The sequence below is a fragment of the Alligator mississippiensis genome, chromosome 6 (assembly GCF_030867095.1).
Source record: "Alligator mississippiensis isolate rAllMis1 chromosome 6, rAllMis1, whole genome shotgun sequence".
In the NCBI taxonomy this organism is placed as follows: Eukaryota; Metazoa; Chordata; order Crocodylia; family Alligatoridae; genus Alligator; species Alligator mississippiensis.
In genome coordinates, this window is record NC_081829.1 from 12,283,449 (window position 1) to 12,296,903 (window position 13,455).

Below are 13,455 nucleotides of genomic sequence, written 5' to 3' on the forward strand. Positions count from 1 at the left end.
CCCTGGTGCCACCAGGAGGAGCTCTAGGCTCGCTCAGGGACTGGTAGGGAGCACAGGGCCAGGAGACTCCTAGTGGGGACTGGGACACTGCCCCCTGCCCCCAAGGGGGCTGCCTATTGCTGACAATGTCCCCCTGCTCTGGAAGCAGGGAGCTCCTGGCCCTGGCAGACAAGGATCTCCCAGGCACCGCTCCTTGATCATGATTTGGAGTAAGGATCTTGGAGCTGCCTGCTGCTGGAGCAGGGAGACATAGCCCCCGTGCGGTCTCCAGTGGCACAGCCCGCCTTGGCAGCAGGTAGCTCCCAGGGGCAGGGAGCAATCTCCTGCACCCTGGTAGCTGACTGTCCTGGAGCAAATCTTCTCCTGGTCAGGCGTCTATATGAGTGCTACTGTACAGTTAGTAATCACAAGTAAATTTACTACTTGCATTTGTAGGTAGCCAAATTTACTCACGATTAGCGAGGTTTACTGTGCAGTAAGCATGTGCACGTGTAGATGCACATGCTTACTGTGCAGTAAACTATGCTACTGCGTAGTAAAGCATCTTGCATAGATGCACCCACTGAGAAACATCATCAGGACTTGGCCCAGAGTGAATGCCAGAGGCCTAGATTACCTGTCTGTAGACGTATGGGTCCTAGATCTTTCCACCTTGATATTGTTGGTTTGAAATCAATTGATGATGGCTGAAGGTTTTCACCATATGATAGCCATATTCTGGCCCACACAGGACATGTTTGCTGGGTCTCATTCTACATTATATAAACCTCCAACACAGTTTGTCATTCACTGGCCACCAGGCTAGCACTTATTTAAAACAAACAAAAAAGCTACGGGCTGAATTGTCAGGCATTCAGCCACCTTTCCCATTAGCATGGTGACAGGCTGGCAAGAGTCAGTATAGGGAAAGCTTGCTCTGCCAATCCCCATGCCATTCTGTGGCTGAATGGAGTTTAACCCACCAATTCAGCCACAACTCTTGCAAACAACTTGGGGGTGGGGAAGGAGTCCAAGCATATTTTAAACAGTGATCATCAGGGCTAGAAAATGATATAGTTCCAACCACTGCAGATACAAAAGCTGCTTTGCCCAGATAAGATTTGCATAGGATTGACACAAAAAAACAAACACTTTCGATTCAATATTGGAAAGCAGATGTACTAAGTCCCAGATGGTAGGTGCTAAAGATGGGAATCAGTTAGGAAAAGCAAGGGTATCATCTCTAAAATATGCTGTTATAAAATAATTTGATTTGGGAGATGAGGATTTCAGCAATAATTTATAGCAGCCAGCTTGAGAAAGAGCAAGGAGGAGAGGTGAAATGAACTCCTCCCTCTGGAAATACAATGAAATAAATAGAGCTACTAGGGCTCCACAATGCTCAAAACCCAGAGCACTTATGTGGGTCCCTCAGTATGGATTTAGGTGCCTTGTTTTAGACACCCCTTTTGGAATATGTAGACCTTATTTTTTCTGTTTCTTAGTTTCCTTCCTCTATTAAATGAGCAGTCTGATCCATAATAATCTTGAGGAACTCTGTGGGCTCAGATGGAGTTACAGTGGAGTTGGTCTCAGCCCAGAAGTGTTTATCAGCATCCTAGACTGAGCACAAGTTTGAATTCATTAATATTTTGAAGTGGCATCTTACAACCTGACTAGGAGATGCCACAGAAATCCAGAACTACTATCAAACCCCACTGCAGTTTCTTTGTCCTCCCAATGCTCCTGTGCCCTTCCTTAGGCTGAAGAGCCAAGATCTATCATGCTGGATCTCAGACACCAAACTCAGAAGAAACTGGGGTTACATTCAACCAGTGATTCTCACCTAGGGTGCCATGGCACCCTGGGGTGCCTTCACATCCTCACAAGGGTGCCGCAGGGCACAATGCATCGTTAGGTGAACAAATGCGATTCATAAGATGAACGCAGAGTTTTCAAATAACAATCCATAGTGTTAAAAACCTTCTGACCTATTATGATCTTTATGAGTTTCCTGCAACAGAAGAACTTTTCTATTATTTTTCTGTAGTCAAAAAAAAAAAAAAGAAAAAGAAAAAAGATGGCATTTTCTGAGAGGAGCCTCCAGTCTAGAAGAGGTAAGAACTGCTGAATTAAACAGCACATTAGGAAAATGGTTTCAGCTAGTCTGCACACCTGACATCTTTCTTTAGGCAAATGTAGTCCCATGACGTTGGCTAAGAAAACACCATTCTGGGGAAGAGGCTGGTTGCAGTAGCCTCTTGCTGGCTTGAACTGCTAGGCCGCGGTGAACAAATACCCTCTGAAGAATCTGCCCATCAGATTCTATGCAGTAAGTGCCCTCATATAACATGTTGCAGGGGTTAAGTTGTAGCCGTGTTGGTCTAAGGACATAGGCAGACAAGGTTCCTTGGGTGAATCTGATATCTTTTATTAGACCAACCCAAATGGTTGGAGAATAGTTATTAAGCAAGCTTTCGGGTTCAAAAACCCTTCGTCGGGCTAAGGAAGCTTCAGCAGGAAGAGCACACACCAACAGCTGAAGCTTCCTTAGCCTGACGAAGGGTTTTGAACCCAAAAGTTTGCTTAATAACTATTCTCCAACCATTTGGGTTGGTCTAATAAAAGATATCAAATTCACCCAAGGAACCTTGTCTGCACATATAACATGCTATTTCTGTTTTGAACAAGGTATTGGTCAGTGATTCAGATACACACACACAAAATGAGCTGATATGTCTGTCATGCACAAAGTGCATTTATACCCTTAAAACTGAAGTATGGTTACCGTTGGAAAGGGGACTGTAAAACAAGACTTACTTGCATGTCTTGAAACAAAGTGACCCCTGGCATGACTCACTCTACTGCCTAGAAGAGAGTTAAACCAACAGTGAATCTGCCTGCTGACTGCCCATGCAAGAGCAAATAGTATTTCCATCAGCCCAGTAGAAATTGCTTGGGAAAGGAGCTTGCTTGAGTTCTGTCTCATGCACTTATAACTCTGCTTCCCTACCAGGATGCCATGAGATCCTTTTAAGGATGCCCTGGGGGGCTGTGCAATATCAGCACTCTTAGGGGCCCAAGCATCTACACACAATTCACAAGATAGACCCAGACATTTCAAATAGACATCCATGGGGTTGAAACCATCCTTCCCTGTTGTGGTCTTCTTGAGTTCTTTGTAACACAAGAATTTCTCTGTTTTTTTTTTTTCCATAGCCAAAAAATAAGTGAGATAAGAGCTGGCATTTTCCAAAAAGTGCCTTGAATCTAATGAGGTTAAGAACCAGGATTTAACCACCTGTTCAAGAGGAGGCTAGATAGACATCCCTCTGGGATGGTTCAGGAACAGCACATTCTGCATCTGAGCAGGCAGCTGGATGAGAGGACCCTCAGAGTCCCTTCCATCTTCAAGGTGCTGTGATGGTTTGGTTCTAGTGCAGAATCCTGATTATCAGTGAAAGGCTCTGAAGTGGGACAAACCCAGCTGAATTGTTCACTTCTAGGGAATTTGTGGCCCTTTTGCCCATTAATCAATGTACCTTAGGCTGCATTGAATAAGAACTGGCTCCAGAACCAGCTGAAATGGAGTAAGAAATGTTAATTTTGTATGTGGTTGCTTTTAAATAGCAGATATTTAAAAGATTTCCCAGCATGTTTTGCTTGTTTTCAAGAAATAAACCAAATCAAACACATTTTGCATTCTGAAATCCAAAAACTTACTTATTTTCCCCAGCAGCTCACATTTTTATCAAAACCTTTTTTGGGGGAAGATCTTGCTATTCACTGAGCAAAGAATTCATTCAAAATGATTTTTTTGGACAACCCAAATTTGATCTTTTTCCCCTGAAATTCCAATGAAAGCTTTTGAGTTGGTTGGGTTATTTTTGTTTTTGGTTTTTTTTGTTTTTTTTTGGGGGGGGGGGTTGGTTAAAAAAACAGAAATGTTTCAAATTAAATAAACATTCTCCAGTGAATAATAAAGCCATTTCTCTTTGAATAAGCATTAGATAAAAATGATTCTCTTAATCAGATTCATCATTTATTCAGAATTTGTCAGAATATAGAAGGAAAATATCATTTTTATTAAAGGGAAATATAAATTGACAGCCCCTATCTTCTCAGTCACAAACATTGCTCCAAACTCCTCCTTAGAATAACAGATACATCGAACACCTGCGTCTCTGATTCACACAAAAACAAATCTGGCTTCCATTGCTTTTTTCTGGGCTTTTGCAATGGCTGTTCCCAAGACCAGACACAAATACAACTGCATGTTGATGCTTTTTATCATTACTGGTACTTATTCAATAATCATCAGCAGCAAACCCTTGCAGTTGAGGATGATTGTCTTTCATGATTGCCTTATTTATAAGTCTGAAGATGGCTGACAAGGCTAATCTGGGATCCACAGGTTCTACTGCAACTTGGGCACATGTTCCTATGTGGGGCGGGTGGCTCTGGATTCTTGGTTCAGTCCACAACTTGCCGTTTCTGCTGCTCCCACTTTTTCATCTTCTGTAGTTATCATGAGATTTCAAAGTTCTGAAATTCTTGCAGCAAACACTTCCTCCATTTGGGGTGGGCCTGAGTGATAGTCTCCCATGAGTTGATGTCGATGTTGCATTTGGTTTTGAGGATGTCCTTGAAGTGCTTTCTCTGCCCTCCTCTTGAGCGCACACCTTGACTGAGCTGGGAGAATAAAACTTGCTTTGGGAGCCTGGAGTCGGGCATCTGGATGACATGGACAGCCTAGCAAAGTTGATGTTGGGTGATCACCTTGATGCTTGTGGTGTTTGCTTGCAAATGGAAACACTGTGTCTGTCTTCCCACTGGATTTCAAGGATCTTCTGCAGTCAGCATTGATTGTACTTCTCCAGTGACTTGAGATATCTCCTGCACGTTGTCCATATCCCAGCTCCGTACAGTAAGGTAGGGATCACAGCAGCTTGACAAACCATGAATTTGGTTTCAAATCCAATGTCACAGTCTTCAAACACCTGTTTCCTCAGGTGTCTGAAGGCTGCAATTGCACATTTAAGGTGGTGTTGGATTTCTTCCTCGATGTTAGTCTTCTGCAAGAGATGGTTTCTCAGGTGTGGGAAATAACGTTCTCTAGTCTCAGCTTAAATCTGAATGACCAGAGCTGGAGACTGCTCATAAAGAGTTTGTTGATGGAGGACCTTAGTCTTTTGAATTTTAAGTGTCAATCCCATTTTCTTGTATGCCTCAGTGAAGATGGTGACAATTGCCTGAAGGTCTGCTTCCGAGTGAGCACACACTACTGCATCATCAGTGTATTGGAGCTCATTGATTGAGGTTGGGTAATCTTGGTTTTGGCTCAGAGTCAGCTGAGATTAAACAGTTTACCATCCAGTACAAGCAAACTAGCAGGAATGTGAAGATATGGCGGGGGGTTTCTTCCCAAAGGCTGGTGTTAGACAATATAGCATAGTATTCTCTACTGCATAATACAGAAAAATCATATTACACTGAGCAGAAAACTACCCAATAGTTTGGAATATGTCCAGCTCTCTCATAATGAAATGAAAACTATTTGCTGGAGAACTGGGTGACTACATGAAAAGACCATGCCTTTGTCTTTATCTGATCAAGTTGTCACAATCCAGCTTGCTTCTTCCAGGCTGCAGAGACTTGCTAGCAAACTGACAAAAGCGTTCTGTTGGAAATATTACCTTCCCTTTTGCCCCCTGCTCCTACTGCTGCCGCTCTCCTTGGAAAGGGCTGATTGCAGAAAAAGTCTCTCGTTCAAGATCTGAAAGTGCTCTTTAGGGGGTCAGCAGCAGGTCAGCTTTGGGGAAACAAGGGAGGCTTGAACCTGCCTTAGAAAAAGTTTCGTCCATAGCCACGAGGTCTACCGGAGCATTGCCAATCCACTTGCGATGTTCAGCTTCTTGGATCAAGCTCTGGAGCTTTGAAGCACTGTAACCCAGGCCTTGAGTTCAAAAGCAGCCTTCAAGCAATGGAGATGTAAGTTGTGAGGCTATGTCATCACTAATACAGAGAGATCCCATCTGCCCCATCTCTCGATAGTAGCAATGCAAGGCAGCCTGAGGCAGGTTGCACTCAGGGTACCGGCACATGTACACAATACTGTGATGCAAGGTAAAGTGGGGTTTTCCTGCACATCAATTGCTTTATAACTGTTTGCATACCCAACTGTATGTGAAAGCTAATCCGGGATCTGGGACAGACTTTGCATAAATTGGATTGACCTCTGTCAGTTAAGTCTGATACTACATGCAGGTTTATCTCAAACTGATTTCAGCCATTTTCAAACTGGTTTATGTGCACTGAATGTCTGTTCTGTTACAGGTTTAAACCAGTTTTTGGTCATTTGAACGAGTGTATGTGTAATATCTGTCCCTAGCCTGGGAGCTAAGTACCTCAGATTGGCTTTTATTTGACATGAGATAAGAGTATACACACAAGCAATTACCATGGAGCAACTGATGAGTTGTAACACTCCCATTCCCTGCTGCCCCCTCTTTCTAGCCCCATTTGCTTTGCAGTAACTGGTTCATGAACTGCCTCTAACACTGTCAGCAACTATAGGGCAGAAAAGGGAAGTAAAATTTCTTGGCAATTTAAAATGGATATTCTTAAACAACACAGGAAGAAAATACTGAGTCCAATAGCTGAAAATATTTACATTTTGAACTAAAGTATTTTTGGATCATTGACCAAAATAAATGGACTTCGTCAATATTTTTTTTGCAAAGGGAAAAAATAATAACTTCCTGATAAGTTATACATTGCCATTGCCAATGAGAAATTGAGAAATGATGTGCCCCAAATAGCAAAAACGTGAGAAAATCTATGCTTGTGGGGAGGGAGAGGTCTGTGCGTGGAAAGGCGGAGGGTGAAACTACTAGTGGGCTTCCTGCATCTTCAAAACACCAGTGGATCTTGTTTTAATCCATCGTGGTTTCATAGTTTCATAGTAGCTAGGGTCAGGAGGGACCTGAACAGATCATCTAGCCTGACCCCCTGCCATAAAGGCACTAGAAAGGTGCAGAAGACGACTGTATTGCTGAGCAGTGGACAGACTCCAAATGGCACAGGGGAGGTTTAGTTCTGAATAAACTCAGCAGAGTTTGAGAAGACCTTTGGGTCTAAAGCACCAGGCTGCAGATATCATTGAATCAGCACCTCACTGCCATGCTTCAGTGACTGGTGCTCTATAAACATGATAGAGAGGTTTCTTGTTTCTAAGAGAGATAGATATACTTCCCTGCGCTGCCTCTCTGGGAGCTTTTATACCATTCCTGCTTCCAAGAGTAATATGTGAAAGCAGAGAGAAATGAAATATGCCTTCTTAATAATGTGAACCCTTTTGAACCTCCAAAAAAAACAGTCCCAGTGAGAGCCAGGGCTATTCTTAATGTGTTTGAACTAGCCTGGTCAAAATAATGATATAATTAGCCTTTCAGCCTTGGTTTGCCAACCTTAAATCACAATTGTAACAACCATAACCCCTAGGGGTCATAGCGTACTTTTCACACACACATCTCAAAGCACCTTGCCAAAGAAGCAAATCTTACTACTTCAAGCATCAGTCCCTTACAATTAGGTCTCACACCATGACTGCAAGGGAGAAAACACTTATTTTATATTAAACCATTTTATACATGGCTACCCTCAGCCACAGAGAATGCAGAAAAAAAAGGGTGGCCTTGTAATTATGACTCCATGCTGAGATTCAGAAGATCTAGGTTCACATATTTAGGGTGATATTTCCAAAATTGTTCAGTGTGGGCCTAATTCTCCTCCCATTTACATCAGAATTATTTTTCCCCATTAACTTCAGCAGGAGGGGAATTAGATCTAAATATTGAATGCTTTTGAAAATCCTGACTTTAATGTCTTAGTGTCTCAATTCCCATATTTATCAGTATGTATTTTAGGTCTCTCTCAAGCTTTTGTTGCTTGTGGCTGCTTCAACCCCGTCATTTTGTACACAGCTTCACAGCTGTGGCTTACCTATTCCTTTGCTAGCAGTTGAGGGGAAAGGAAAAGGTGTGATGTTCCCAAAAATGTATAGCTGAGAAAAAAAATTCAAAACCTTCCCACTTCAAGCAGCTGGTTCCCTGCCCAGGTGGGAGGGAAGTATCTGTTGCTTGCATGAAGCCTTTGCTTATTTTTCTGCTCCCATCTTGCTACAGAGAGGCAAAGCAGCCAGCTTTGGGCACAAGGGCCTAGGAAGTGCCATCATCTATGGTTAGTTATAACACAAGCTGTTAATACAACAAGCTTTCCGCACAAACTGAAGAGAGCATTTCCCTGCTGATTCCCATGGAGCTGAGGTCTGGCAACACTCAGCTGAATACAGAGGTAATGCGTGGAGTATCAGGATAATTCAGGGGACCCAGATGAACAGGCTGAGTTGGGTGCTGGACCACTCTGTTGTTCTTATGCACAGCCTTAAAAAACAGACACAGAATAAAGCAGACTGATTGCAAGCTCCTTAAGCATAGAGAGATTGTTGATTTGAACACTTCAGAATAGCAGGAACTAAGGAAGTACCATGAGGCAGGAGAAAGGAGCAGTTATGTGCTCTCTGGGCCAGAGAAAAACAACCAAGGGAAGTTTACTCACGCTTCACTTTATATCTGCATTCAGAAGTAGCCCTATTTTGCAGGGGCTGGTTTTGAATCACTTCTAGCACAACACGGAAAGGATGGGGGGAAAGTGCAAGTTGCTGCTGTTACCAATATGGAAGTGCTCTCTGCCCCAGCAGTATTTAGAGTCTCAATCCAACAAACCCCTGACATATGCACAGCAAGAGGCGATCCCTGCCCCAAGGTGACTACACTGTTGACAGTCCAGATAGGCTATTCATGGGATATGGAGGAAAGGGGTAGGATGACTTTTGAGTGGGCAACTTTAATTGCAACATTTCTTGGAAGCCATTTTCAAAGGTATAGCGTGAAACAAGAGAGGAGAACAGGGATATGGTAGGGAGAATTTCCTTGAATCCTTCCATCATTAGAGATGAACATATAGTGCACTTACCTTATTAATACCAGGAGACCGCACTCTGGCCCCTTCTGAGTCACTAAATGCCCTATTTATGGCATACTGGATAGCCAAACCAGTCATGGTTCCTGTGGAGAGAGGCTCGATCTTGCGGACTGCTTGCAACAGGCTGGCTTTGGTCTGGTAGGTCTTGAGGGAAAACTCGCTCTTGACCGCACTGGCATAATTGATTACACCCACCCGAGTGGCATTGAGACCAACATCCAGGGCCTCAATTACTTGGGACATGAAGACTTTGACCTTCTCAAATTCATTTGGGCGCACACTTCGAGAGCTGTCTATGATGAACACCAGGTCTGTGGGTCTTGTCCTACACAGGGTGCCTGCAAAAGAAAAGAGGGAAGAGAAAGATGAAGAAAAGACAAGGACAATGAGTCTCTCAAAAACAGAGATGCATTGTGGGATTAGAGAGGCAGGGTGTTGGTTCAGCACTGATGAATTATATTCCAGGGACTTAAAAGGAAGAAGGGAGCAGGTTACTATGGATTATAGAAGACAACTGGGAGTCAGGATGCTTGAGTTGTATTCATGGCTCTTGTGGAAAGGCAAGAAGTGGGGTCTAATGTCTTGAAATAGGGATTTACGGACTCTATATATGGATTGTTGGAGCACTCGGGGAGTGGACCCTAGTGGCCAGTGTAAGAGACCGAGACTTGGGATGACTCGATTGTTTTCATGACTTGTCATGCGGGAAGATACTGAACTTCCCTGTGCCTCACTTTCCCCATCTGTCAAATCAGTATGATAGTATTTGCCTGCCTCAAAGGGACACAGTGACTTAATTCAAAAACTCTTATAAATGTTCATTGTTTAATTTCAACATAAGGTATAAAGAAAGTATTTTTATCGGTTGACAAAATGTACTGATATTCCACAGAGAGGGCGGGATAGTAAACGTTTGCATTTGTAGAACTGGACGCTCCATAGTGTTACTCTACGTAAGTCACATTAGTGTAAAAACTAAGTAAAGCAGCAGTGAACCAAATGAATGGCATGCGCACTTGTATCAGATGACCTTCAGAAGCTTCCCCCAAAATAATAAATTCTTACAGCACCTCTGTCTAATAGGCACTGCCCATCTTGGAGATGTATAAACAAAGCTCACAGCTATTAATTAATGTCCTGAAAACGATATGTTGTTCCAGGAAAAGGGAGCATAAAACCCAGGAGTCCCGACTCCACTACTCCTGTTCAAACCACCAAAATTCAATCTTTTTGTTATAACATAGATAACAGCGATGAAGTACCAGAGAGTTCACAGTATAGAACAATGCTGCAAAATGGAAGAGAACTGAGAGAGTGTAAAAGTAACTGGTCTAAGACTACATATCTTCCATTTAACTTTCATGAGTCCATTGTAAGATCATGGCTGGCTGTTACCAAAAATCAATGTACAGAAAAATATCGTTGAGAAAAAGGACAAAATTTGCAAAAACAACAGTTTAGATGACAGGCTTCATCCACATTTTTAAATTGAGGCAAAGACTAAAAAGCATCCATATTTTTATGGCTTTTAAAATAAATGCTCCTATTTTTCAGTAAGCTCTACTGTATGCTGTTGTTTTATTTTTTTCCAGCTACCTTCCCTGCCTCTCTGATTTTAGCAAATGCTCTGTTAATCTTTGATTTTCACATGGAAGGAAATTATAGATTTTGTAAAATGCAGGTGGGGGAGGAGCTCTGTGAACAGTTTTGTATATGTACATTTTTTGGCCTGCAAGTTTGAAATTAAAACATTAATATTACAGTTAGCCATCCCTAAAATCCAACTGAACTTTCAGTCCTTTAGGTAGATGAAAATAACTATCCTTCCACATAACTATGAAGAAATGCCATAAGGTTAATTTCCTGAGAGAATCTAGGGCTGAATAAATCTCTGACTTCCAAAAAATGTACAGTATCTCTAAACAAAACGGTGTGTAGAAAAGTGATTCAGGAAGCAGTTAGCCTATTATACAATGTGGTTGCCGCTAAAACAGATCTGCTTATCTTAATGGGTTGGTTTCAGCTCAGTGCCATCATTCTTTATTGACAGTGAAAAATCTCAACACAGAGTCAAGTGTTCATGGGATTTTAATACCTTGATTGTAAAGCATTTTACAAAGTTTTCATTATATCTATTTTACAGGCAGGGAAACAGGAACAGAGATGCCCCAGATTATAAAGTCTTTAACTGATGCTAGAGCAAGGAATGCAAGTTAGGTTGCCTAAGTCCTCTTTCAGTGACCCATCCACTGGGGTCTATTTTATCAGCAGCTACTAGACATAAGGAAATATGGTGCCAATGCATTCAAATCTGGTCTAAGGACTGCTCAAGCCAATAAAAGTTTTGCAATATAACTTTTAAGTTGTGGCTCAATATAACAATGTGCATCTCTTCTCATGAAATTTGAATGTGTTTACCTATACTTATATATAGATGGCTACCTAGCCTTAGCCTTTGTCTGTAAAAGGATTTCTATAGGAACAGCTATTCAGGAATGAGCTGCAACTGAGTAACAACATGTATGGATATTCTTATTCCAAATTTAGAATGACTTTTTTTTTTCCAAATTAGTTTATTCTACCTGGATTAAGCTAAACCAGGAATGGAATAGGAACATAGAAGTATGTTTCTGCATTAATCAATAGAAGTAGAAAAGGTATTAGTAAGTCAAAATTAAAGGGTTTCAATAATGGAAACAGCACTTGGTTACACTATGACTTTTGTGGTTTGGACAACCAGTCTAATTTCCTGCTTAGTCTACATAATCTATTCTCCCGCCTGTAGCACTATCTAGTATTTGTCACAAGGCATGCCCAAGCAACCAGGCAGTCTGAGGGAAAATTTCCTTTCTCTAAGGAAGTATATGCTCTGAAGCATGCAGCCACATTATATTTGTTGTTGCTGTGATCTGTACAAAAAAGCATTACAGATGGGTCACAGAAAAAAGAGACCCAGGAAAAAACATCTGTCTTCAGCAACTCTTCCTACAGTGATTTCCATAGATTGGATACGCACTATTGCCAATGGCATCGTGCTGTCCCTACTAGAGGAGTTAAGGGCTTGTTTTCCTTACCATGCTATAAATCTTCTCATGGTCAGCATTTTTCTTCCATTTTCTATTCTGAATTTGCTGGTTCTAATTGAGAATGGAGCTTTACAGACATCAAAACTATACATTGGGCATCCCTAAAGAAAAATGGTTACTCCTTGGGAAGCTTGCCTGCGGTAGTACTGAGCTAAATTCCATTATTCTTGTTCAGGCAAAATCTATTCACTTAAATAAAATAAAAGTAGAGAAGAATTTATGGTAATTTTATTCAAGTGGAGATTGAGTAGAAGCTTCATTAGAACCAAACCTCAGGAACTAGGCCTTTCTTCTCTATGCAGGCAGGTTAACTATAGCTAGGGACTCCAGTTTTCTCTTTTAATTGTCAAGCAAAAGAAGCCCTTTGAGGAACATCTTGAAAGTACGAGAAAATTCTCTTTAGGAGGCATGGGGAAGCTGCTTTAATTTAATGAGTCTGTCTCCCCTGGCACTGGACCAGCTGCTGAAGCTATACTAAAGGGTCTATTAAAAATGAACTGAACCAGCCCTCTGTTTGAAACAAGCATGAGAAAGCAGCACAAACCTAAGGACTTGGATGCCTCTGTAAGAGAGTTGAAAAAGATTCTTTATAAAGTCCCACAACCTGCTTGTTTTCTTTCTCTTTCCTTTTCCTCAGTTGCATTCACATTTTCCTGGTGCAGGCTGACTTGGGTATGCAAAGGTGGGATTGCAAATGAATGGACCATTTTGCTTACCTCTTGGCTGAGGTGGAGCCCCATAAACTCCGTGGTTCTGGAAGAGAAGTAGCACAGAGAGCAAGAAGCCAGAGAAAATCCTGTCCATGGTTGCTCAGAAGCTGGAGGCAGAGTGCAGAATGGCAGGCAGAAGCGCTGGCCCAGAGGTATTAACATGCCACTCCCCATGGAGGCACCAGGCCAACCTCTGACACGTGTGAAGTACCTGGGGGGCAGTGGGTGGCAGGGGAAAGAAGGAGAAGAAGAAGAAAACTTTCAATGGAAGAGTGTGTAGGGGGAGATGGATATCCACATGAAGGGTCTCCGATCCCTGCCCAGCCCCCAGACTCTCCACAATGGGTTCATTGCTTGGCTTAGAAGATGGGAAGTAATAAAGGGACCAGCGACTGCCTGGAATGTGGAGAATCTGAGACCTGAACAGTGGGACCAGTGAAACCAGCCTGGGGAAAAGGGTTAACCTGTCAATCACTGGCTTTAATCTGCATAGCCTGGTGTTTACACAGTAAGTAAATGGGCCGTGGTGTATCAGACTAGTGTCCTTCCTGAGCCTGAAAACTGGGGGGGGGGAGGGATGGAGGTGGTGAGGGGTGGGGATGTGATCAGGGTCATACAAATCATCCTGTAGACAC

General features: G+C 42.4%; 1 protein-coding gene across 1 annotated transcript in view; it reads right to left on the bottom strand.

The window, feature by feature from the left end:
• The window catches only part of MATN1 (matrilin 1), a 39,589-nt gene extending 26,603 nt beyond the window's left edge, over positions 1-12,986 (bottom strand). The window contains exons 1-2 of the mRNA XM_014605060.3: positions 12,827-12,986; positions 9,016-9,362 (exon numbers count right to left, since the gene is read on the bottom strand). Of these exons, the coding sequence (XP_014460546.1) occupies positions 9,016-9,362; positions 12,827-12,914 (435 nt within the window). The 5' untranslated portion in view covers positions 12,915-12,986. The remainder of the gene's footprint in view (positions 1-9,015; positions 9,363-12,826) is intronic.
• Between the last annotated feature and the right edge of the window lie 469 nt (positions 12,987-13,455).